At 41.4% G+C, this 27716-nt stretch overlaps 1 protein-coding gene and 1 pseudogene across 2 annotated transcripts in view; one reads left to right on the top strand and one right to left on the bottom strand.

Moving 5' to 3' along the window:
• Window positions 1-143: 143 nt before the first annotated feature.
• Rabep1 (rabaptin, RAB GTPase binding effector protein 1) overlaps window positions 144-27716 on the bottom strand; it is a 103285-nt gene continuing 75712 nt past the window's right edge. For both annotated transcript variants that reach the window (XM_036198033.1, XM_036198034.1), the window contains 7 exons: window positions 23127-23225; window positions 17959-18099; window positions 7880-8069; window positions 7219-7274; window positions 4752-4850; window positions 1488-1604; window positions 144-1087 (listed from right to left, as the gene is read on the bottom strand). In XM_036198033.1, coding sequence (XP_036053926.1) covers window positions 986-1087; window positions 1488-1604; window positions 4752-4850; window positions 7219-7274; window positions 7880-8069; window positions 17959-18099; window positions 23127-23225 — 804 coding nt within the window. In that variant the 3' untranslated portion in view covers window positions 144-985. The remainder of the gene's footprint in view (window positions 1088-1487; window positions 1605-4751; window positions 4851-7218; window positions 7275-7879; window positions 8070-17958; window positions 18100-23126; window positions 23226-27716) is intronic.
• Window positions 11828-12796, top strand: LOC118590158 (annotated as a pseudogene).

Here is a 27716-nt window from a genome sequence, read left to right as displayed (position 1 = left end):
GCTTCACCGTAAGCATAGTCACACTGTAGGTCTAAACTATTCCAACAAAACACAAAGATCTGTAAACCATCACCATTCCATGTGGGACACTTTAAATAGTATGCCTCTGGGGCACGCTGAAAATAAGCAAATTTATACATGTGTACTAGATGTCAGAGATAGCTTGTTTTATTAATATTATTTTTTCCACTGATCCAATAACTAAAACACTTCAAAAGGGTAGGTGGTGCCAGTACTCCTTTGCTGTGGTACCTGTGAGCCCAGGAGGTTCATGCCGGTGTGCAGAAAAAGTGCTTCCAAGGTTTCTTGTGCTTTTTTCCTTCAATTCAACTTCCAATATATATGGCCGTAGCCAAGTATTCAGATTCTCCTAATTTTGTCAAATTGCTTTTTTGTTTGCCATGGTCCTATAGTTCTCAGGCAAGTTTCAGTAGCATTTAAGGTCCTCCAATAGAAGATAAAAATGGTAAAAAGAAAAAAAAAATGCACTGAGCAAGGGAAATACAGTCAATAGCCAGTGGCCTGCTCTCACACTTCATATTTTAATATAAAATACTCATACAGCACACTACACTTCTCTGCTAGCTGAACACTGCTATTGATGAGCCCTAGACAACAGAAAAAAGAAACCTCTCTCCCAGTTTGTATGAACAAGAAACGTAATTCCAAGCACTAGGGGAGCTGCTTTCATGTCAGGAGATGGGTTCCAGAATCCGTGCTGGAGAAAGCAGGCAAGGAAACCGCACTTTTCTGGCACCAAGTCTGATCCCACACCTGCTGGAATCAAGTCCGGTGTCCCATTAGTGTTCCCTTTGAAACATCTGCTGGCTTTCCCTGCGCACGGCAGCCTTCTCCCTCCAGACTTGCATTTCTCCAGTCGTCCTTTTGCTGTGACTTCTTCCATTAAGAGTTAAATAATAATTAATGTTATTCTAAAGATGAGTTAAAAACCCAAAATGCAGGTTAGAATCCTGCTACCAGGGTGTCATGTCTCAGGGAGCTGGTTAATGTCTGTCAATTTGGTATCATTCAGAATTGCCCGGATTCTCTCCAAGGAGTCTGCTTGCCGGATCCTCTCTAACTGCACCTGGAGAAACAACGTTGAGATGAGTGCAGGTGATGCCCTACCTACATTCCCTCTAAATTGACCATTTTAGTTGACATGCAGCAGATTAATTCACCAGATTAGGCTCTTCAAAGAGGAAGAAAGAAAGAAAAAAAATACTTTTAAAATTCACCAGATTCATCTATCTATGTAACAGATTGGTACCCCTCTGCCCCTTCAGGGCCCACACCATTTATACTCTTGAGGCAAAAATTGGCAAGGCAGAAGGGAAAGGAGAAAGGGGCCAAGTCTGTAACAGACCAAGCTCCTGCTTGAGTGATTGAGCAGATATCTGAGGTAGAGACAGAGGCAGTTAAGAGACCTCCAGCTAAATTGGTTCCCCCTCCCGCAGAGGACCATGGTAGTTCCCCAAACACCTCACCTGAAGAGTCTGAGAAAGTTTTACAAAATCTCTCTGGACTTGTTCACTGACATCTAATTCTGTCTGTAACCTCTGAGCTTTGTTCTTCTCTTCAAACATGAGCTGTTCAACAGTAGCCTAAAAAATAGTTTTGAGTAAAGATTAATGCCAAAGAGTCAGAATTCCTAAAATTACTTAGGAACTTCAGTTACTAAGAGAAGCTGTAAGTTTTTCCTTTTTTTTCTTTTTTGTACTAAGGATTGAACCCAGGGCCATAGCTTGTTGGTAAGCAATCACTCTACACCACCAAGCTATATCCTCAACTCTTCCTATTACTACAGCAGACACCTGAATAATACCTCCATATTCCACTAATCTTTTTTTTATTTTTATTAATTTTTTTCATTTATTTTACATCCCAACCAGAACTTCCCCCTCCTCGCACCTTCCCCTTTCCCCCTCCTCCCCAATCCACTGCTCCTCCACCTCTGTTCAGAAAGGGCCATGGGTGCCAACAAAGTTGAGGCAGGACTAAGCTCCTCTCCTTGTATTACGGCTGGGCAAGGCAACCAAGCATTAGGAGCAGGTTCTCAAAGCCAGCCAATGTGTTAGGGACAGGCCACGCTCACACTGCCAGGAGCCCCACAAGTAGACCAAGCCACACAACCATCACACATATATAGAGGGCCTAGCCTGGTCCTATACATGTTCCCCTAGCTGTCATCCATAGTCTGAGCTCCCATGAACAGGCCAGTTGCTTCTGTGGGTTCCCTAGTGATGACCCTGCCCCCTCTGGCTGATACAATTCTTTCCATTAATCTTTTTTAACTACATTTTTATTTTTCTACTCTGTGTGTGTGTGTGTGTGTGTGTGTGTGTGTGTGTGTGTGTGTGTGTCTATGTGTATAAAATACAGCACACAAGTGGAAGTCAGAGGACAAGTTGCAGGAGTCAACTCTCCTTTCACCATGTGGGCCCCAGGGATTAAACTCAGGCTTGGCAGCAAGTACCTCTAGCTGCCTTGCTGGTTCCCACCTTTATTTTTTCAAGGCAGGGTCTCCTGTAACCCAAACTAGCCCCTGAACTTGCTCTACTATAGCTGAAAATGAGCTTGAATTTCTGATCTACCTGCCTCCGTCTTATGGGGTTACAGACTGCCAACACACCCAATCTGCTGCAGTGCTGGAGATCAAGGACTCTGGCATGCCAGGCAAGCACTCTACCAATCCAGCTTTACCCCAACTCCTGTTACTTCTGTCTTTTCCATTTACTGTGTGTGGAGCAGGGTGGAGAGAGAAACACTGGTGGAGATCAGGACAACCTTAAGAGAGCTGGTTCTCCTTCCACTATGTGGGCCCCAAGGATCAAATGCTGCTCATCCAGCTTGGCAGCAAGCACCTTTACCTGTTTATCCATTTCTCTCACGACCCATTCTCTTTTTCCATAGGGCAGCAGTGCCAGTTGAGTAGGTTACCTGCTCTAGGTATGAAACCAGGATAAGAAATGTATTAAGGGCTGGAGAGATGGCTCGGCGGTTAAGAGCACTGACTGCTCTTCCAGAGGTCCTGAGTTCAATTCCCAGCACCCACATGGTGGCTCACAACCATCTGTAATGAGATCTGGCGCCCTCTTCTGTTACTTAATAAATAAGTAAATAAAAAGAAATGTATTCAGAGTGCCGTGTCCTCACTCCCAAGATCAACAGCTGTCACAGCAACACACAGACACTTAAAGGGGAAATTCCTCTGACAATTACTAGGATTAACATCTAGTTAATATGGGCCATTCAGCTCCAGCTACCTCTAGCCTTCCTTACTCAAAAGCCATGGGGGCCTTTTTCTAAAAAAAAAAACAAGAATCTACTGACCACCAACACAGCTCATTAAGACCATGGCTAGGCAATGCATTTTCATAATTCAAATTCATAATCAAAACCATAATCAGCCACATGCATTTTTATTCTACACAGCCCCAAGACAATCTGGAAATCTGCTTCAAGGCAATCTTAGCATTTGATATAGGGATGGAATGGAGTAACATTTTCAAAGCAGCCTCTCCTCCTTCCATTTCTGGGGACTGAAACTAGGGCCTCGGGCTGGAGAGACAGCTCAGAAGTTAAGATCATTGGCTGCTCTTACAGAGGTCCTGAGTTCAATTCCCAGCAACCACATGGTGACTCACACCCATCTATAATGAGATCTGGTGTCCTCTTCTGGGGTGCAGATATACATGCAGACAGAACATTATACATAATAAATAAATTTTGAAAAAAGAAAAAGAAACTAGGGCCTCACACATGCTAGGCAAGTGGTCTACAACTAAACTCAGCTCAGAGCACTACCCAAGTTATACTCAATAAATGGTTATTGTATTTTGTATGTATAAGTGTTTGCATATGTGTATGTGCACAATGTGTATACCAGAAAAGTATGTCAAATCTGCAATTGGGGCCTGGCAGTGGTGGCGCACGCCTTTAATCCCAGCACTCGGGAGGCAGAGGCAGGCGGATCTTTGTGAGTTTGAGGCCAGCCTGGTCTACAGAGCAAGATCCAGGAAAGGCTACAAAAGAGAAACCCTGTCTGGGGAGATCCGCAATTGGAGTTACAGACTGTTGTGAGCCACCATATATGTGCTGAGAATTGAACACTAGAGTCCAGTATAAAAAATAGCCAGTGTTAACTATTGAGCCATCTCTTCAGCTCCAGGTTCAATGATTCTTATCAACCACCTGAAACCATTAAAGCCTATGACCTAAGGCCCCAGAACTGGCAGAGGAAAGATTTACCCCAACTCTAGGGTTATTCTCTTTTTGCAAGTTGCTAGAAGAACCAACTTTCCAGAATATAACTGCAAACAGAAAAGTTGTGTTTTTTCTAAATAGATATGATGAATTCTTACATTTTTTTAAAATATGTGTGTATAGGTGTTTCATGTATACATATGCCTGTGTACCATATGCCTGCAATACCCATGGAGGCTAGAAGGCGGCACTGGATTCCCCCTGTGACTAGAGTTAAAGATTGTTGCAATACAACATGTAGGTGCTAGAAATTGAACCCATGTCCTCTGAGTAGCCAGAGCTTTTAACCACTAGCCCATCTCTCTAGGTGACTTTGTTTTTTGTCACTTTTGTTTGCTTGAGAAAGGGTCTCACTATGTAGACCAGGCTGGCCTCAAACTCACAGAGATCTGCCTGCCTCTGCCTCCTGAGTGCTGGCATTAAAGGTTTGTGTTGCCATGCCTTAGCCTTGTTTTTTAAATCAGATGGCCAATAAACATAATTACCTTAGCAGCAGTTTCTTTCTTTAACTGCTCCTCTAAATTACCCTTTATTTCTTGGAGACTTTCCAGTTGTTGCGACTTTTCTCTTAATGTAGATTCCAACTGTGAAAAGGAAATCAAAAGGGAAAACTGAAACTCACAGGAACTTTGAAGGCCGTACAGTACTATCTAGAAGTGTCTGCAACCCAGAGTGCTGTGCTCGGACTCAGGCTTGCTCTTGGCTGTGCCTGGAATGTTCTTCTCAAGCTTCAGAGTGTAGATTCTTTTTGTTCTTCCAAACCTGGTCTTTACCTATTATTAGGTACCTACCATATTCTCATACTAAGGCCTGAAACTGAGAAGTTGGGAAAAACAGACATGGAAATAACATGCATATCAACATAAAGGAAGCAGCATTTAATACAGGGAGGAAATTGGACAATATTTTCTAGAAGAGATGATGCCTGACTTTTGCTTTTAGTATTGGGGATTGAACCTGGGGTCTCACAGGCTATGCAAGCATGCCATCACTCATCTCCACTAACTCCTGTGAAACAGGATCTTGATTTTGTTGTTTTGTTGTTCAGGCTGGTTTTGAACTAGTTTTGAGCTCTGTAGCCTTGAACTTGTTGTTCTCCTGTTTCCTCTTTTTGCACTGCCAGCATGGATTAACATTTTTGCAGGGGAAGGAAAGGGTGACAAGGTAAAGAAAGTAAAGAAATGTTCCAAAAACAGAATGCCTGCTCTGTCAGAGGATGGTGAGCTCTGGCTGCCTACAGCAGTGCGGGGCTGGGAATCTGGGAGTCTTGAGAATCCTGAGGTGAGAGACCTCTGCACTAAGGACTATGGACTTGTCTTCAACTGCTAAAGACTTCAAAAAGACTAGACAGCCTGGCTTCAATACAGAGATGAACTGGAACAGGCTCCAGTTTGGAGGCCTCTTTCTTAGGAAACAAGTCAGGCTGTGACAACAGGCTGATGAGATGTGACATCTCAGAGCTGGGGGTGTAACTCAGGGGACAGTACTTACCTAGCACACACATGAATTCAATTCCCAGAACCACCAAACAAAAAGTACAAAGTCCAGTCTGACCCCAAACTGACAGTGGAGGGAAGCAGGCGGCACCTCTGAGCCTGGCATCTTCTTTCCCAGTGCTCGCAAAGTGCTCTTCTACTGAGCTACACCCTGAGGCCTGAGCGCCCGTGGTCATCTCTGCAGTGTGATCTAGAGAGGCCTCTATAGCAGAGTGGAGACAAAGGCTGACTGTGGTAGAGAGGTGCCTGGGAGGTTGGTGGAGGGCAGCACTCCTAAGACCCTTGGAGAAATAATGACTGGGTAGAGATGTATAACTCAAGGAGAAACTTTGTTTTTTTTCTTTGGAAAGGCCATCTTCCTGTGTACCACAGGCTAGCCTCAAACTTGAATCCTCAGCTTCTTGAGTGCTGGGATTACAGATGTGTGTCCCACATCCATCTCACTTTTTCCCTCTTAATGGGAAACAGCTGGGTAATTCTGTACACAATGGGAAGATAGATCGATCAAGAGGCAGACGTTCAAAATTAGAGAACACTCTAACAAAGTTAGAGAACAAAAGGGGGCCAGTGAAGGCACCTACCTATCAGTATTACACTATAGTGAGAAACGGGCCATCATTTTATCTCCAAGGAAGGCGGATACTAAAGTAGGAGGGCATGTAACTGGGGACCTGGGCTCCAGGTGGCTGTGTCTAATGACTGAGCGGTGAAGGACCTGAGAGGAAAGAGACTGAAAGAGCTATTGTGAAGACTGGAAAGGACAAATCAAAGACTGCCTAGGAATACTGGAGCCACAACAGCAGGGCATGAGATGCCACCAATTCTGGGAGCATTGGCTTCCTGGAACAACAGTCCTAATCCAAAACTGGGCAACAGTTGGATGAGGGCAGCAAGGAGTTAGAAGATGCCAACTAAAGAGCCCTGTAAGCCATGTAAGATGCAGCTTAAGAGGAAAGAAAGCAAAGCCGGGAAGTTGTTGCTTCAAGTTTAGGGAAATGGAAGAGGCACTCGGGTAAAACAGGAAGAGACTGGAGTCAAAGAATGAGAAGTAAGGTAGAGCCAGCATGACAAGCGGGCCAGCACAGAAGGCAAAGGGCTTTTGAGTCAAGTACTCAGAGGCTAGGGGTAGCATGGGCTCGTCCACCACACTGCTGAGAGAATGAGGAAACACCATGTCCTGGGGGTACAACTGTACCCATACTTGCAGTGCAGCACAGTCATGTGGTGAGCACAGCGGGTGAGCTTCCTCTGCATCCACACTGCCCATCACTACATGGCCCAGCACATAGTGATTCTCAACCCATGTTCTCTAGCACCACCCCACGTGTTCCCACTAGACAGAAGTTTCTTAAAAGCAGGAATTATGCCTTGGCTATCTTCATTTCTTTGTTCTAGCATAGGAATTAATAAGTAACCACTGCATGTTGATAGAATTCATTTTAAACTTGTGACTCACCTGTCCCTTTTCAACTTTTATTCTTTCTAATTCAGCTTTTAGACTAGAGATGGAAGCTAGGACGAAAGGGAGAAATGTTAGCAATCATTTTTTTTTTTTCATTTTTTCTCCCTTAAATAAAATGTCCCCAAAGGAGTCAGAGATACACTGTAGAGGAAAGTGCTCTCTCTCAACTATCCCAGAGAACTGATAATATAACTAGGCTCAAGGAAAGGCCAACTACACATGTACACTGTGTGGTAACCTAAATTTCTACCAATGTCCACACCTAACTGTAGGAAAGCAATGCTGTTAGCCACGAAGTTCTGTAAGGAAATGCTGCCCGTAGGACCCTGTTACCTACCCAGTGGCCTTTGGCTCCATTACCATCAGAGTTCATAAAAGGGCAGAGGACTGAGGGGCAGGGGGAGATCACAGTTACCGTCCATCTGCACACCTAGGACAGGTGTTCCTTCCTATATAAGTGCTCTCCACATCCATGGTCAGACATTATTCTCAGTGTTATTTACTGATGAATCGCTTTTTGTTTGTTAGCTTGCTTTGTAAGATAGAGTCTCCTATAGTTCTGGCTAGCCTTGAACTTCTGATTTTCCTGTACCCAGGTAAGCACTATACCAACAAAGCCACATTCCCCGTCCCCCAAGCGACATTGTTTTCTCACCTATTTCCTCCTTGCAGTTTTCTATTTCCAGCTGCAGAGTCTCTTCAAGGTTTTCCTTTAAACACTGTTCTGCTTGAATCTGCTCTTTCAAGAAAAGTATTTCCGCCTTCAGCTTCTCTTCCATGTGGTCTGCTGCTGTCCGCACATGAACGATGTTCTCACGGTATTCTAACACCAGTCCCCGGAGTACCTGCATTCAGCACACAAGAGGTTCCTGGATGTGTGACGGTGAGAGAGACTGAAGATTTATTATGTGTCACATGATTCAAATATTTTGAGCATGAATTTCAATGACCACATAGTGTTCTGCAAGCACATGCCTTGGCATATTAACATCCAACATAGCCAAAAAGTTGTGTTGTAAACTACATTTTCCCCTCAAAGCTGTTTTATGAGCAGAAAAAATAAAATGTTACATGACTTTCCACACGAAATTCACTAGGAAGAATACCTTCAAAAAGATAAAAAGAGGCCAGGCGGTGGTGGCACATGCCTTTAATCCCAGCACTCGGGAGGCAGAGGCAGGTGGATCTCTGTGAGTTCGAGGCCAGCCTGGTCTACAGAGCGAGATCCAGGACAGGCTCCAAAGCTACAGAGAAACCCTGTCTCGGGGGAAAAAAAATTCTCTAGAGAACAGAACTTTTCCCATCCAAAAAGGAAAGTTTTACCAGAGGTGAAGGTGGTGGTGAAGTTATTTAAAGCTCAAAGCTAAGGCATGAGTTTCCCAAGCCTTCTGTATCAGTAATTACCAGTTAAGAAAGGATCTAGAGCTTTCAAGAGAGTGTGCTAATAGTAATGTTAATATGTACATAGGAAAAAAATAGGTAAAACTTAAATCTGATAGGATTAAGGAAAGACAAGACTACAAGAAACTTATAAAAGATGAATTTATGATACACTGAGACAGAGTCACACGTATAAGGCAGGCTGGCCTAGAACTTACTATGTAGCACTAGTACCTCAAACACACAGCAATCCTCCTGTCCTAGCATTCCAAGTGTTGGGATTGAAGGGCCAAATCACTGTAACCAGCTCATATTTAATTTTTAAATAATTTCAAACAATAACAATTTTCATTCATGATTTTATGTTTGCACACATGAGTGAGCATATAGGCCCTGGCATATGGCATGTGTGAGGAGGTGTTCTCCTTCCAACATGTGAGTTCTAGGGACTCTGTTTGGAAGACTTGGCAGCAGGCACCTAGGCTTCTCACCAGCCCAGATTTTCATTCTTTCTTTTTGGGAGACAGAAGCAGGAACATCAGAGTTCGAGGCCAGCCTGGTCTACAGAGCTAGTTCCAGGACAACTGGAGCTGTTACACAGAGAAACCCTGGGGGGAGGGGGAGGAAGAAAAAGACCTCGAAAATAATATTCTCCTATTTTGTTTTGAAAACTGTTCTAAGAAATCTTATCTTTACCTAGGCAGCACTGAGTTTGAGGGTTCTAAGCCTAACAAGTATTTTTTAAATATTGAAAGATTTAGAAATACATAGTTATAATGTTTAGATAGAGTTAAGAAAGTTATTTCCATACCATAGAAGAATACAAGCGGCAAAAAAAAAAAAAAAAATCTTGACAGACAGAAAGACGGTGAGTATGATATAACTTTAAATTCTACCCAAAAGCAAGTATCACAAAGAAACAACCTGGTGAACTTAAGCATATGGCTTGTTCTACATTTGGTCCTCCATGACAAAAGCACAGACCTTGAACCTGGCAGTGGAGTCCAACACCAAAAACATAAGCAACAGAAGAAAAAATATACAAACTTGGACTTCATCAAAATTTTAAAAAAAAAATTATTTACCTCAAATAATCTGACTAAAAAAAAAAAAAAAAAAAACTAAGAAGATAGCCCAGAGATGGGAAGAAAATGCCTGCAAACCATGGGTTGGTTAGAACACATGAAGAACTCATACAAGACAGTAAGACAAATAATCCACTTTTAAAATGAGCAAAGGACCTGGGAATTTCTCCAGGGAAGATACAGAAATCACACATTAGTGCATGAGAAGATGCTTCATGCCACCAGAATTAGGAATGGAAATTGAAACCGCACTGAGATACCGTTTCATGTCCACTAGAACGGTTACAGTCTGAAAGTGAAATAACCCATGCTAGCGAGGATGTAGACTCGGTCAGATGCCCTGTGACTGGGAAAAGAAAACGGTGGCATAGTTTAGAGACAGAGTCTCATTATGTGGCCCTGGCTGGCCCCAAACTCACAGAGATCCACCTGCCTCTGCCTCTGCCTCCCAAGTTCCAGGGGGAAAAAACAAACAGTTTAATGGTTCTTCTGGTATAAAATGATGAACCAGAACCTTCCTCCATTCAGCTGGGGGGATGAGAAGGTACCAAGTGACAGCCATATTCAGAGGAAAAAGGACATCACCAATCAAGGACACGACAATGAACAACAAGCATGAGGAAATGAAAGGTAGAGCAGAGAAAAGAAATAGTCTATGGCTCCACCCCATCCCCTCACGAGGGATGTGCCAACTTACAGACAAACCTAGTAGAATAACAGCAGGCCTCTCAGCAGAACCATGGAAGCCAGAGAACAGGGCTAATACATTTCAAATAAATTCCAACCAAAATTACAAATCCAGCAAAGCCATATTTTAAAATCAAAGTACCAGACATGGTGGCACACACCTTTAATCCCAACTACATTCATTTGACAAAGCAGATTTTAAGCCAAAAGTGGCCAAAGGGGGCTAGAGAGATGACTCAGAGGCTAAGAACATTCTTCTCAGCAGCCCATGGAACTTTCTCCAAAATAGATGTTTAAAGATAAAGTTATTATGTGTGTGTATAAGTGGTGTGCATATGGAGGTCAGAGGACAGCTTTTATGGGTCAACTGTCTTCTTCCACCTTGAGATCCAGGAACTGAACTCTGGTCATCAGTCTTGGAGACAAGCACTCCACTACTCACCCCCAGGCAAGATCTCATTCTGTAGTCCTGGCTGGCCTGAGACTCACTATGTAGACCTGACTAGGCTGGAACTCAGACGTCCTAAGTGCTCATATTAAAGGCATGCACCATCACATTTTAGACTAATGAAACATATCCATTTTAAAAATCTGAAATAGTTTATAATAGAATATATTAGACATCAACAGTAAGAGAAACCATGAAAACTATACAAAAACAGGAAATGAGAGAAATACATTTCTGAATGGCCCTTTTAGAAATCAGATGAAAAATTTAAATTCTTAGAGTCAACCACCATGGAAATAAAACTTAACAAAACTTTTTGGATACAGCAAAGGCAATGCTAAGAGGGAAACTCATTGCTGAGTATCTATATTAAATAACCAGAAAGATCTCAAATAAATAACCTAACAGCACACCTCAAGGCCTAAGAAACAAGAACAAGCCAAAGCTGATTAATAGATACAAAGAAATACTAATGATCAAGGTAGAAATTAATGAGAGACTAAAAGGAAATATAAGATCAATTAATAGAATCTGTTCTTTGAAAAGAGAAATAAGAAGCCGGGGAATGGGGGGTGGGGGGACGACACACCTTTAATCCCAGCAACTCGGGAGGCAGAGGCAGGCAGATCTCTGTGTGTTCAAGGCCAGCCTGACCTACAGAGTGAGTTCCAGGACAGCCAGTGCAACAGAGACCTAGTCTCAAAAAATAAAACAAAAATAAAAATAAAGAAAAAAAAAGGGAAAGAGAAATGAGATTTGCAAACATTTAGCTAAAGTAACGGGGCAGGGGAGGATCACCCAAATTACAAAATTAGGGGTGAAAAGGGGATATTACAACAGTCATTACTAATATCCAAAAGACCACTGGGGAAAGTTTTTAATTTAAATTCCAGTAGATTGGGAAGTCTGGGAAAGATGGATAAATTCATAGAGGCGAGGCTCCATTCTTTGTGCTGTGAGGGGCTCCCTGGCTTCATTGGGAGGTCAAGCAATACAGTAAACACTGCTTCAGTGCTCCAGGCGCCTAAGGGCTTTCCTCACAGGGATGCCAAAGCATGGGAAGAGAGCAGCAACAGAAGACTAGGAAAACCCAAGTCGGAGCCAGAGACTGAGTAAAGGGGCAACAAAGAAAAACGAGAAAGAGGCCGCAGGGGAGGGCCCTGTTCTCTATGAGGACCCTCCAGATCAGAAAACCTCACCCAGTGGCAAATCTGCCACACTCAAGATATGCTCCTGGAATGTGGATGGGCTTTGAGCCTGGATTAAGAAGAAAGGTTTAGATTGGGTAAAGGAAGAAGCACCAGGTATCTTGTGCCTCCAAGAAACCAAATGCTCAGAGAACAAACTCCCGGCTAAACTTCAAGACCTGCCTGGACTCACCCATCAGTACTGGTCGGCTCCATCAGACAAAGAAGGATATAGTGGTGTGGGTTTACTTTCCCACCAGTGACCACTAAAGTCTCTTATGGCATTGGCGAGGAAGAGCATGATCAAGAAGGCCCGGTGATTGTGGCTGAATTTGATTCCTTTGTCATGGCAACAGCCTACGTCCCCAATGCAGGTGGTAAGACAGCGTTGGGATGAAGCCTTTCATAAGTTTCTGAAGGACTTGGCTTCCCGAAAGCCACTTGTGCTATGTGGGGATCTCAATGTGGCTCATGAAGAAATTGACCTTTGTAATCCCAAAGGAAACAAAAAGAATGCTGGCTTCACTCCCCAGGAGCGCCAGGGCTTTGGGGAGTTGCTCCAGGAAGTACTACTGGCTGACAGCTTCCGACATCTCTACCCCAACACTGCCTACGCTTACACTTTCTGGACTTACATGATGAATGCTTGGTCTAAGAATGTTGGTTGGCGCCTGGACTACTTTCTGTTGTCACACTCCCTTCTACCTGCATTGTGTGACAGCAAGATCCGCTCCAAGGCTCTTGGCAGTGATCACTGTCCCATCACCCTTTACCTAGCACTGTGACACCCCTGCTGAAGTAACTTTATGCCTGGGAAGTAGCTGCATCTCCCCCAGCCAATTTAGTAGCTTTCTAGTAAAGGCCAATGTATTTCTTATCTCTTCTTTAGGTGTCCTTTAGGCCCAGGTTTTGGTTTTTGTATGTGCCCCCCTCAGTTTTCAGTGTTAAACCAAACTTCTGGTTTACTTTCAACCATTCAACTGAAAATAAAAAGGCTCTACTTTCAAAAAAAAAAAAATTCATAGAGGCACATGACACACCCAAACTGAACCAAGAACAGGAGCAACTTCAGCAGATCTGTGAAGTACCGAGGTCAGGAACAGTCTCCTGGGGGGGTAAAAAAAAAAAAAAGCCCTGGAGAAGACAGTCATTTATTTCAGAATTCTACCAGACCTGCAAGAAAAATACCAATCCTCCACCAACTACCCCTAAAACAGAAAGAAAGGAACCTTCCAAACACAGTACAAAACCAGTATTAGCCCAATACTAAAACCAGGTAAGAACATTAAAAAACAACAACAACCAAAAAAAAAAAAAAAAAAAAAACCAAACCCAGAAACCAAAAAACTATAGACCAATTACTTTGATACACAACTGCAAAAATCCTCAATAAAATACAAGTGGCTAGAAAGTTGGCTAAGTGGTTAAGAGCACTTATTGCTCTTGTAAAGAACCAGAGTTTGATTCCTAATGCCAATGTGGTAGTGTACAACCTAGTAACTCCTGTCCAGGGAATCTGACACCCTCTTCTGACCTCTGAAGGCACCAGACATGCATGTGATAGAGATATACATTCAGGCAAAACACTCATACACATAAAATAATAAAAAATAAATAAAAGAGTTCCTTTTGGGGGCTGGAAAGATGGCTCAGCAGTAAGAGCCCTGGCTGCTCTTCCAAAGAACCCAGGTTTGATTCCCAGAACCCATATGGTGGTTCAAAACTGTCCTTAACTCTAGTCTCTGGGGCTCTGACACCTTGAAGCTTCCATGGTACACAGACATACACAAGCAAAACAACTATATACATAAAAATAAATATAAATAAACAAATCAAATTTAACAATGATAAAGATTATTCAACAACATATGCAAATCAGTAAGATATAATATAGTACATGAAGAGAAACAAAAATAAAAATCACATGACCATTCAATAGCTGTAGAAAGGGCTTCAACATACTTTCACAATAAACACCCTGTATAAACTAGGACTACAGGGTTGGAAAGATAACCTAGTTAGTAAAACATATGCTACACAGCATGAGGACCTACATTTGGATCCCAGCACTCAGCTAAAAGCAAAGTTTGGCAGTAGAGGGTCCTCATGGCTAACCAAATTGATGGGCTCCGGGTTCAGTGAGTGATCCTGTCTCAAAAGCTCTAGAGATTAAGGCAGTTAACCTGTGTGTGTCTCTGGCCTCCACATGTGCACATGACTTACAAATAAACATGTACACTCAAACAAAATGATCATACTTTACCATAATAAAGGTTTTATACAATAAACTATAAGCCAAGTTATTCTATACTTGAAAGGCCTAAAAGACATCACCAGTAAACTCTTTCAATGAAATAAAAGTAGAAACAAAATTTAACAGACAAATCAGTAGTTCTCCTATATATCAATAACTAGTAAGCTCAGAAAGAAATAAGGACAACAATTCTGTTCTCAATGGTGTAAAAATAAACACAAACAAACAACAAAAACCATAGGAATAAACCTAACCAAGAAGTTGGAAGCTCTCTGAAATGAAAGCTATAAGGAAAGCAGAGAAAATACATTGAAGACTAGAAAATCAAAAATTGCCCCATGGCTTAGTAGAACTAGTATTTTGAAAACTACCATATTATTAAAGAATTTCCTATAGGTTCAATGCAATACCCAAAAAAATTCCAATGATATTCCTCATAGCACAAGAGAAGAAAGTAATTCTAAATGTATTTGGAAGCTCTGAAGACCTGAAGGCAAAAGCAATCCTGAGCAGAAGTACAATGCTTAAAACTACAGCAACACAGCGGGGTCGGTGGTGGCGCATGCCTTTAATCGCAGCACTTGGGAGACAGAGGCAGGTAGATCTCTGTGAGTTCGAGGCCAGCCTGGGCTACAAACAGAGTTCCAGGAGAGCCAGGGTTGTTAGACAGAGAAACCCTACCTGTCTGGGAAATGGGGATAGGGAGGAGGGGGTAGGGGTAGAGACCCTATAGTAACAAAGCTTCCTGAATAAGGCCCAGAAGGCTCAGGAAACAGGAACTGACAAGGAGACTGCATGAAACTAAAGGGCTCTTCCAGAAAAGCAGCAGATACAGAGTAAAGCAACAAGCTACACAGGGGTGAAATGTTGCGGTTTGAATGTAAAATACCCCCAAAGGTTGTGTGTCTGAATACTTAGTCATCAACATGGAACAAATTGGGTGCTTGGGATAAGTTTTGAGGTTTCTGAACCAGCTCTACTTCCTACCTTCTTTCTGCTTTCTAACTGAGGAGGCACTATGACCAGCTGCCTCATGGACATAAGAGACTGCAACTGGAGTAAAGCTGCCCTCTCATAAACAAGCTGCTTTTATTAGGCATTTTGCCAAAGCAATGAAAAAGTAACTATTGCAAGATAAATACACAGACAATGATATAAAGAACACACACACATAAAATCAACACTTAAGGGCTGGAGAGATGGCTCAGAGGTTAAGAGCACTGCCTGTTCTTCCAGAGGTCCTGAGTTCAATTCCCACAACCACATGGTGGCTCCTCTTCTGGCCTGCAGGCCTGCATGCAGATAGAACACTGTATACATAACAAATAAATAAATCTTAAAAAAAAAAAAAAAAAAAAAAAACTTAAAAAAATAATTGAGGGGCTGGAGAGATGGCTCAGCGGTTAAGAGCACTAACTGTTCTTCCAGAAGACCTGGGTTCAATTCCCAGCACCCACATGGCAGCTTACAACTGTCTGTAACTCCAGTGCAGGCAAAACACCAATGCACCTGAAATAAAGTAAATAAATAAATAAATATTTAAAAAGGCATGCACCACCATTAAACTTTAAAAATAATAATAATAATAATAATTGAATCAACAAATTGAACAGACTATTTTCCAAAGAAGTATAAATGAGAAGCAAATGCAAGAGAGAAAAAAAAAAATGTTTAACACCCTAAGTCATCAAGGAAATACAAAAACTAGACTGAGATTCCATCTCACCTCAATGTTTGCATAAACAATGGGCTTGTTGGTGCACGCCTTAAATGCCAGCACTGCCAGAGGCTGGCAGATCTCTGTGAGTTCAAGACTATCGTAATCAACAAAGCTAGTTCCAGGACAGCTAAGGCTACACAGAGAAACCCTGTCTCCAAGAAGGAAAAAAAAAAAAAAGCAATACCAATAATAAACCAGTAAATGTTGACCTGGATATAAGGAAAAACCATTTGGGTAAGAATATTCAACCACTGTGAACATCACAATACAGAGGCTCTTCAAAAAATAAACTTAGACCAGGTGGGAGGTATTCACAGCACATGCCTTTGATCTCTATACTCAGGAGGCAGAGGCAGGCGGATCTCTGTGAATTCCAGGCCAGCCTGCCAGGGCAGTTACACAGAGAAACCCTGTTTCAAAAAAACAAACAAACAAACAAATTTAGGTTGGGCATGGTGACACAGGCCTTCATCCCATCACTCAGCAGGCAGAGGCAAGAGAATTCTGTGAGTTCAAGGCCATGCTGGTCTATATAGTGAGTTCTAGGCTAGCCAGGTCTACAAAGTAAAGACCACCCAAAACAGAACTACCAAATAATCCATCTGTGCTGTTCCTGGGTGTACCCTTGAGGAATCAAATCCAGCGAACACTAGAAAAGTCCATGTTTACTGCTGCATTATTACTCTTAACAAGCTTTTATCACAGGTATTCAACAAATACAGAAAATGGCGCTCCACACAAGGAAGAGTGAAATTATGTTATATGAAGGAAATGGATGGAAATGAAGATCATCACAGTAAGGAAAATAAGCTAGACTCAGAAAAACAAATACTGAATGCTGTCTCTCCTAGGCAAAATCTAGATTGTTTTTAAGACATGAAGAAAGAAAGAAGACTATTTGGGAAAAAGAGAAAGACCAGTGAGGATAAGTGGGGATAAGAGATGGAATAGGACAAAACATGATCGATGTATATTATATGCATGTATGAAAATGTCACAATGAAAACCCACTGTTGTGTAACTGACATATACTAATTCAAGAAATAAAACAATTGGGTAGTTCCACACATATTACCAAAATTATCCAAGTTCTCATGATACAGCAACTCTATACTATTAGGTATATATTCAGGAGAAATGAAAACATGTCTTACTAGATCCTGTACATGGATATTCACAACTGGTAATGACTTAAATATCCACCAACAGATGAATAAACAAAACATCTATACAATGCAGTATTATTATTCAGCCATAAAAAGTAATTAAAGGTCAATATTTAATACAACATGGAAGAATCTTGAAAACATGCTAAATGAAAGAAGCCAAAACAAATACAAAAGACTAAGGAAACATTTACAGACAGAGGCAGATCATTAGTTCTCTAGATTGGGGATAAAGGGAATAGAAGCAATCCCTTAAGGGTAAGGAGGGATGTTTGTTTGGGATTTTTTTTTTTTTGGTTTTTGTTGTTGTTGTTTGTTTGTATGCGTATGAGGTTTCTGCTTACATGTATGTCAGTACACACATAAGTGGTGCCTACAGAAGCCAGAAGTGTCTGATCCCCTGGGACTAGACCCAGGTTCTCTGAAGAGCAGCGAATGTTCTTAACCACTAAGCCATCTCTCCAACCCTAAGTGGGGTTTCCTTCTGCAGTGATGGAAATGTTCTAAAATGGCAGGATGTGGCAGCCATCTGCAATCCCAACACTAGGGAGACAAAGGCAGGATCTTGAGTTTGAGGCTGGAACTGCACTACATACCCAGATGATATTTCAAAGACAAAGACAAAACAAGTTTTAAAATTGACATTTACCTATCACCATGCAACAGGATGAATTACATTTTTAAAGGTGGAACTGTCGAGCATAATAAATTTATCAATAAAGTTTGGTGTTTGTTGTTTAAGGAACTTACAACCATTTCAAAAAGTACACTTTTTGTATGTTTTTGATGATGTGGCAAATACATTACCTCCACAGTATCTGGGAGAATGAAGTTTTCTGCTAGCTGTAATGATAGATGCAAGCTATGCTTTCCCTGGAGGCTGTCATTGTCTTTCTGTAACCTCACCAACTCTTCTGAAACCTGTTCACGGGACTGCATCAGCACCGCCTAAAACAGAAACAGATGCTAATCACAGCTAGGAAGGTAATTCTAGTTTAGTAACAACCATTAGAGAAAAACAAGGCCAAATAAAATGACATTTAATGATGGGGGAGTATGTTATAAAACAATGTAAGACTTCTAAAAACACACACAGCTCATAACTAATATTTTATACATTTATTTATTGTGATGTGAACATGTATGTGACATAGCATATGTGTGGAGACCCGAGGACAACTCTGTGGAGTCCATTCTTGGCTTCCATGTTTACAGCACTTCCAGGTATTATATTAAGGTCAAGCATATTCCCCTGCAGAGCATCTCATACTCCACTAGCCCCACCCCATTTTTTATTTGCAGCCTTTCTATATATTCAGCAAGAGCCAGGCAAAGAGACAAGTATAGAAACTCATTTTTTGCTGTTCCTACCAGCAATTCAAAAATATTCAGTTTCTTGTCTCCTAGGACACAGTGTAACTGGATTCTATGGCTCAGTGGATTGGCTGACACAAGCAAACCTGTACCAAACAGAACAAGTGTTCTACTGAAGAATGAAAAGGAAGGATCCATCTTCCCTTACACCCGCTGCACATACAATATTCGAGTCCAGGATCAAGTGAACAGCTGGGCAGCCCCAGGCTGCAGCTCTTCAAAAGGATCTCAGGTTTCGTTTGGTGGTGTGTATGCTCATGATCCCACCACCCAGGAAGCCAGGCATAAGATCCAGAGATCAAGCAAGCCTCAGGTGGATAGAAAATTAAAGGCCAGCCTAAGCAACACAAAATCCTGTCTCAAGCCTCTACACTACTCCCTCAAGGCCACCCAATAAAGAAGATCCGTGCCCTGGCTGGCCTGGAACCCACTATGTAAACCAGGCTGGCTTTGAACTCAAAGATCTACCTGCTTCTGCTTTCCCAGTGATGTCATCATGCCCAGTTTTCTGCTGATTTTTAATATTAAGTCATTTGTTACAAATTAATATACATGCATGCAGATCACTCACTCAGGCAACCTTTGTTTATCAACCATTACTGTAAAGTTGCCATTTTTCTGCCCATCAAGAATCCAGAGACAAAGATACATTTCCTGGAGAAGCTTGTGATAGAAAAGTTTAGTTCAAGCCAAAACTACCCTCAGTATGACATGGTAAAAAAGCTGCTTAGTGAACATTACAAGAATGAAGGAACACATAAGTAGGAGGAAGAAGTCAGAGAGAGAGTTAAAGAATATCTTCCTAGGTGGCTGATGAGCAAGCTGAATCCCAAAGGCAGGCAGGTCATGTACAAACTTTGGTTAAACATGGCGTTATTTTCTTGAGACTAGTTGGTTGTGCCTTATATCACTCTCAATCTGTACCTAGCCTAGCAAGCATTCTACAAGACACACATGACCCTCCCTTTGGCTATCAGACTCATGAGACACTGTACCCCAAGGAAATGGAATTTCTCTAGGAGCTTCATGCTAGGAAAAAGAAACAAACCCACCCTGGTACCAGCCAGAGGAAGCTCATCCAGAAACAGATCCCACACAGTTCTGACTTGTCAGACCACCTTAAGATAAGACACGAGCAGAGACAATGATAGGTGGCCACAGCTTGACAGAAATGGCTTAGCTATCTGTGCACATCTCTTGCCATCAATTGAAATTCAGTTGTTAGGAGCATGAAGATGGACTTGGGGGAAGGTGTCACTTGGCCTCTTTGTTCTTCCCAATGTGGCCATGTTAGAGTAGCAGTAAAGGACTCCCCCGCCCCCATGTGTGTATACAATGTATGTGATTCACATGCTTGTGACACAGCATGTATGTGGAGTTCAGAGGTCAACATTGTTTTCCTTAATCACTCTCTACCTTAATTCCACCTAAATTTCGAAGACAGGGTCTCTCTCATTAACCCAAGCTCACTGGCCAATGAGTTCCTGAGATCAGCACATCTGACCAATTAGTCCCCATCCTTGAATGTGGTTACAGAGGTATATCTGCTGCCACATAGGGGCTTTTAAGTGGGTACTATGGATCTAAACTGTACAGTAAAAACCTTAGCAATTGAGCCATCCTCCTAGCCCAAACGTTTCAATGTTAATTATGTCTTTAATTGAACTACTGAGAATGGCTGGCCAAACTTTACTTGTTAGGGCTGCTAGGACTCAGTTTCTGACCTTAATTCCAGTAACAAATCCGGAACTAAATATTAGCATGCAGCTACCTTCTGGGTAAAGGAGAAAGAAAAAAGAAAAGAAAAGAAAAAAGAAAAGGAGGGGAGGGGAGGGGAGGAGAGAAAAGAAGAACAGAACAGAACAAAAGAAAAGAAAAGAAAAGAAAAAAAAAGAACATGTGTGCCTTTCTAACTTGGGACTGTTTGAGAATTTGCTGACTGTCATCTGCAGAGATCAAGATTTTTTTCCTGACTTTTAATTCTTTTTTTTTTAAGATTTATTTATTTATTATGTATGCAGTGTTCTGTTTGCATGTATCCCTGCATGCCAGAAGAGGGAGCCAGATCTCATTACAGATGGTTGTGAGCCACCATATGGGTGCTGGGAATTGAACTCAAGACCTCTGGAAGAACAGCCAGTGTTCTTAACCTCTGAGCCATCTCTCCAGCCCACCTTTTAATTCTTAAACCTGATCAAGACTCCTAGATAGTAGACAGTGACATAATCACAGAGCAAGCTGAACTCCAACACCTTTCAGGCAATTCCCACGCTGTACTCCTTACCTGGATGTATTCTAAGGTCAGAAACAACCACAAAGAAACATTGAACCTATTTAGTGAGTTCAATGCTAATGGCAGTACTTATGTTCTGGAACGATTTTGTCTCTAACTTCACCAAGTAATCTCCAATAATGAAGCATCCATAACTGTTGTGACAGGACTTTACCCCTGAAGAATTCCATCTGTGCAGTATTCTTGCCAAAACATCTGACCTCCACTAAATCACGAGGAAACAATTAGATACATTCTACAGGACATTAACCTAAAGCATTCTGAGTAAAACAACCACTCTTTTTTTTTTTTGGAGCTGAGGATCAAACCCAGGGCCTTAGCAAGCACTCTACCACTGGAGCTAAATTCCCAACCCAAAACAACCACTCTTAACTATTCCAATGTTAACAGCATTTTTATTTATCTATTTTTTTTTATCTTTTTTCCTTTTTTTTTAAAGATTTATTTATTTATTATTATGTATACAGTGTTCTGTCCGCACATATCCCTGCAGGCCAGAAGAGGGCGCCAGATCTCATTACAGATGGTTGTGAGCCACTATGTTGTTGCTGGGAATTGAACTCAGGACCTTTGGAAGAGCAAGCAGTGCTCTTATCCTCTGGGCCATCTCTCCAGCCCCCTAACAGCATTTTTAAAAGTGAGGGTATTGTACTACATTAATTTAAAGGAGTTTAAAATGACAACAAAATGTAATATATGATTTCTGATTGGTTCCTGGTTCAAAAATGAAAGTTAAAAGTTATAATTATTACCAAAAAACAACTAAGAATTTTGGGGGACTGGTTAATTTAAGGATGTGAAAAGAATATTCTAGTCACATAGGACATCTGTACTTCTAGGAAATACATGCTGAAATATTTAAGAGTGTCATAGTGTCTACATCTTAATTCCCAATAGTTTATCACAAATTAGATATACAATATGCACATAATATACCTGCATGCACAGTAAGATGGAAAGAGACTAATGAAGTAAAAAGTTAGCAACTACTTACTGAATTGAAGTGATAGCCTTAAGCAATATTGTGGTGTGTATGGTGTGTGTCAGTGTACACGCACTTGCCATGGCATGTGTATGGAGGTCAAAGGACAATGTTTGGAGTTGGTTCTCTACTTCCACTGTGGGTCAAATGTCAGGCCTATATAGCAAGCTCTCTTACCTGAAGTGGCAGTCTTTCAAAAGCTGATTCCACACACTTCTCTGCAAGTGTGAAGCTTCTCAAAATGTGAAGGGGGAAATATTAAGGTGCCCAATCCTTATCACAGCCATTCTGCAGAGGCCTAAGAAACTGAGTTCCTCTTTCATAACATAAGAACCATTCATGGTAATTTTGAGAAAATTAAGTATTCAAAGAACTTCAGCCTGAATCCCAATAATTCTCCAGTGTCACCTAATACACACTATTTTTAATGGAATCAACTTCCATAGCATTTAGAGGAAATGGGCTTTAAAAGATAAAAAGAAGGGAAAAGATGTGAGAAACAACTCCATGAAGCTTTGCCAGAATTGAACAATTATGATTTTGTCTTCTCTACTTAGAAAAACAATGTGAATTTCCCATCCATATTTAAGACCTAAGGATGCCCACAGAACAGATATAGGATCCAAAGACTGGCTGAGTTGTCATTCAGGCATTGGTTGAATACCAATCAAAAATACATTCTGACCATCCCACCTGGAGCCTTCTGATATTTAGAACTGTGGTCCCTGAGGAATCACTAGTAAACTAAAGCTTTGCAGTCATCCCAGAAAAAACAACTCCACCACATCTGACCCAGGCCATTAGATACAGAGTCCAACAAGACAAATACAGCCAGACTAGTGAGAAAGGAGACCCAAGCCTCAGAACTATTCCACAAAAGTTCCCGGTGGCCACTGCTCATGAAGCTCTGCTTCCATCCCTCACAGCTAATGACCTCCTGAAAGGTCTCCAGAGCTACAGCAAATATGTAAATTCTGGGAAGTTAATAAGCTGCCCAGGAAAATGTAAGTATTCAAAAGCTGTGTGAGCTGGAGATGACAATTATCTCTATTGTTTTAGCTTGTATTTTAAACTGAAAATCAAATACTGGTTTATCATAATTTACTCTGTTTAGGTTACCCAAGTCAGAGAAGCAAAAGATGAAATGGGGCAGGATGAAGAGCTCTGCTTAGAAGAAATGATGTCTGTACACAAATGTTCTGTAGGCCCTTGAGTATATAACAGTAGCTACTTTGAACAGGGTAATAGTCATATTAAAGATAATTTTGAGAAAGAAGAAACAGGAATAAAGGTAGCATATGACATGTACTTCAAACACTGACTTACCATCTGTTCCTGAACGTCCCTCTTTGCTTGAGAAAAGCTCTGTTGTAACTCTTCAAGTAAGACCTCGGAAGCTTGAGCTCTTAGGACAAGTGCAGCTATCTGAACAGAAGATGCAGACATGAAAATGCACAGTTACAAACGGGTTATCTGAAGCTAACCCTGCATCCCATTGCTCCACAGCAAATCCATGGGAAGCACTCATCTTTCGTTCAACCAATGTGTGCACTTGCTATCCAGCAAGACTCTTGGGTACCTCTGTGCATTAGCAAAGTTTAAGTCACATGCTGACTCACATCAAAAACAATAGTAATTGGTTCTGAGAATGATGAGAACCCACATGACCTAGTTAAAGATGTACTTTTAAGAAGCTTAAAAAAAATTAAATTGAATTTAAAAAAAAAAAAAACAACTAGAAACCTGGGGCCGGAGTAAAGGCACAGCAGATAAAGGAACTTGCTGCTAAGCCTGATGACCTGAGTTTGCGCCTCATAACCCATCTGGTGGAAGAAAGAACTGCTCCCTGCAAGTTGTCCTCTGATCTCCACACAAGTGCCACGGCGATACACAGACATAGACACAGACACAGACACAGACACAGACACAGACACAGACACAGAGACATAGACATAGACATAGACATATAGACACAGACATAGACATAGACACAGACACAGACACAGACACAGACACAGACACAGACACAGACACAGACAGACATAGACATAGACATAGACATAGACATAGACATAGACATAGACAGACATAGACATAGACGACACAGACACAGACACAGACACAGACACAGACACAGACACAGACAGACATAGACATAGACATAGACATAGACAGACATAGACATAGACGACACAGACACAGACACAGACACAGACACAGACACAGACACAGACACACAGACACAGACACAGACACAGACACAGACACAGACACACAGACACAGACACAGACACAGACACATAGACACAGACACAGACACAGACACAGACATATAGACACAGACACATAGACATAGACACATAGACACATAGACATATAGACACATAGACATAGACACATAGACATATAGACACATAGACATATAGACACATAAGACATAGACACATAGACACAGAGACACAGACATATAGACATATAGAAATATAGACAATGACATAGACATAGACATATAAATGGCGCACGCATACGTGTGTGTGTGTGTGTGTGTGTGTGTGTGTGTGTGTACTTGTACGTGCGTGCATACACAAGTAAATATATTTCTTTAAAATGAAGGAAGGAGAGAAAGAGAGGAGACAGCACACCTTTAAAGGATAAATGAATCCTTTCTGAGTTGGTTACAATCTTCTAAGGTAGACACTGAAGAGTGATTATTATCACTTAACTCTCAACTGTTTTGGATTAGTGTTAATATTCCTGGGGAGGGAATTATTGAAAACTGATCATTCACACACAAAAACTTACAAAAATAGTTTTGTCTAGGCATTTAAAAATTATTGTTAGAATTTTGTTTCTAGCTAGGCAGTGGTGGTGCATGCCTTTAATCCCAGTACTCGGGAGGCAGAGATAAACAGATCTCTGTGAGTTCAAGGCCAGTCTGGTTTACAAAGCAAGTTTCAGGACAGCCAGGGCTACACAGAGAAACCCTGTCTCAAAAAACAACAACCAAAAAAAAAAAAAAAAAGATTTTTATGGGGCTGGTGAGATGGCTCAGAGATTAAGAGCACTGGCTGCTCTTTCAGAGGACCAGAGTTCAATTCCCAGCACCCACTTGGCAGCTTACAACTAACGGTCTCTAACTCCATCCAGTTCCAGGGGATCTGACACCCTCACACCAATGCACATTAAATTAAATTAATTATTTTTTAAAAAAAAGAATTTTGGCCGGGTGGTGGTGGCGCACGCCTTTAATCCCAGCACTCGGGAGGCAGAGCCAGGCGGATCTCTGTGAGTTCGAGGCCAGCCTAAGCTACCAAGTGAGTTCCAGGAAGGGCGCAAAGCTACACAGAAAAACCCTGTCTCAAAAAACTTAAAAAAAAAAAAAAAAAAGAATTTTGTTTCTAATAATGACAGATTGGGTGATATGAACAAAACTACTGAAAATTAAGCTGTATAGAAATATAAGATGTATCTTTTCAAAAGATTTTTAATTATGTGCATATGTGTATGTCTGAGTTTAGGTTTGTGCATGTAAATGCAGTATCTGTAAAGGCCAGAAGAGAGCATCAGATCTCTTGAAGCTGGGGTTAGAGGCAATTGTAGGTGGCCAGACAAGGATGACAGAAACTGAATTTAGGTCCTATACAAGAGCAGTATGTGTTCTTAACCTCTGAAGCGATCTCTCCAACCCCAAAACTCTTATCTCTTTGAAGGCACTGGAAAACTAATAAATACATAGTATGGGGCATAGTGTTTGAAGCAGCTCTCTAAAAGTACCAATTCTAAAATAAACAGCTGTGACACAGAGAGCAGAGCAGGGCATCTGAGAGCCAGATAGGATGGCAAAAATAAGAAATCCAGAATGCACCAAGAAAATACCCGGTAAACTAGAGCCACAAGAACCACATTCTTGGGGAAATGAATACTTTCAATAATCTAACCTTCCAAACTTTATACAATCTCAGTTCCTGTAACTGCATAAAATGATGCAGCACTGTATCACTAGTTACCTGCTTCTCATAAGGAAATGCCCTTGAACTTCTGATCTTGTCTCAACTCCCAAGTGCTGGGATTAGAGAGGGATGTACAACCACACCTGTGGTGCCAAGAAATGAGCCAAGGGCCTCATGCATGCTAGGCAAGCACTCTATCCACTGAGTACATCCCCAACCCAGTCCATTCATTATTTATTTTTAATAGACTATACAGCATTTAACACAAATACACAAGAGAATGGCTTTTTAAAAAAACAGGCAATAGATATAGGTCTTCAATGAGTGCAGATACATGAGCTATTAGCTACTAAATACTTATTCAAAGGCCTAAATGACAAAATTTGGAATTATCAGAGAACTAGGGATAATGAATAATAGCCAATATTAAATAATAAACTGGAAAAAAATCAATTACCTAAGCTAAAAATACAGTGAATGGTTTTACAGAGAAAACATTTAAATAAAAATTAGTCAACTAAAAATTGGATTTGAAGAAAAAAAAGACAAAATATATAATACAGTTATGAAATTCTCAAGAATAAAAAGTATTTTAGAGGCTGGAGAGATAGCTAAGAGGTTAAGAACACTGGATGTTCTTCCAGAGGACCCTCTGAGTTCAATTCCCAAAAACCACACGATGGCTCACAGCCATCTGTAATGAGATCTGGTGCCCTCTTCTGACCTGCAGGCATACATGTAGACAGAACGCTGTATACATAATAAATAAATAAATCTTTTTTAAAAAGTATTTTAAAAAACTATAAAATTAAAAAAGAAAAGCATACAGAATTACAGATGTCTAACAACTAATGGCCAGCAGAAATAGCTAGAACTGAAGGGTAAGCCTATCAAACCTCCCAATCTCTCACCATTTCTCCCTGTGCTCAAGAAGTCAGTCCATGTATCCACCAATAGATATATTCATAGAAAATTCACCATTGTCAAATATTAGAAACACCTAAACATCTCTCAGCTGTTTTTTGGATAAATAGCTAAATACAATTTTTGTCAAGCATTAGTAATGCATGTCTTTAATCCCAGCACTTTGGAGGTAGAACCAGGTGGATCTCTGAGTTCAAGGTCAGTCTGGTCTACATAATGAGTTCCAGGACAGACAGGGCTATGTAGAGAGACCCTGTATCAATAATAAGAGGATGAGGAAAAAGAAGAAGTGGGAACCAGGACTGAACTCAGGTTTAGTGATAAACACCTTTACCCACTGAGCCAACTTGCCAGCCCTTGAGACAAGGTCTCAAACAGCCAGACTAGTCTCCAATTCCATAACTAAGGATGGCCTTGAACTTCTAACCTTCTTGCCCCTACCTCCCAAGTGATGAGATTGAGGAACTCAGGCCCCTGCCTGGACCCCTGCCTTGGCTATTCTGCAGCCATGACAGGCTGTGGAAAACACCTAACAGGATGTAGGCCCTTGGCAGAGCATGATGTGCCCTTGAGCCCTCGCTCTACTTACAGGAAAACCCCACCAGATGTCCCAATATAGTAGAAGAAGCCAATTAAAAGTTACAGCTAGATGGCTCATGATAAAGAAAAAAAATGTAGTAACCATAGCAACCACTGAAAGAAATAACAGTTCTCTTGCAGCTGCAAACTAACCAAAGACTGCACCTCCGAATGGAAGGTGCATCAATCCTGAGTCTGTTCCTATGTAGTCTGTAGACTCCACCCCCTTGCTTTACTCCCCGTAAATATCCTGCCCCCTTGCTACTTGGCTTGGGGTCTCTTCTGCCCTGTTGCTGCGTCAAATGGACAAAGAGGCCCAGGTCAACTCACAACAGTAAGAAGACTCTGCTTTTGCATCAGATTTGGTCTCTTGGTGGTTTTTGGGGGGCTCTGGGTACAACATAGATAAGAGCTATGTACCATCACCCCCAGTTTATATAAGGCTAGGGATCAAAGCCAGTGC

The sequence above is a fragment of the Onychomys torridus genome, chromosome 8, assembly GCF_903995425.1.
Source record: "Onychomys torridus chromosome 8, mOncTor1.1, whole genome shotgun sequence".
NCBI lineage: Eukaryota > Metazoa > Chordata > Mammalia > Rodentia > Cricetidae > Onychomys > Onychomys torridus.
Note: the sequence above shows the minus strand (reverse complement) of the source record. Positions and strands in the feature narration are given on the sequence as shown.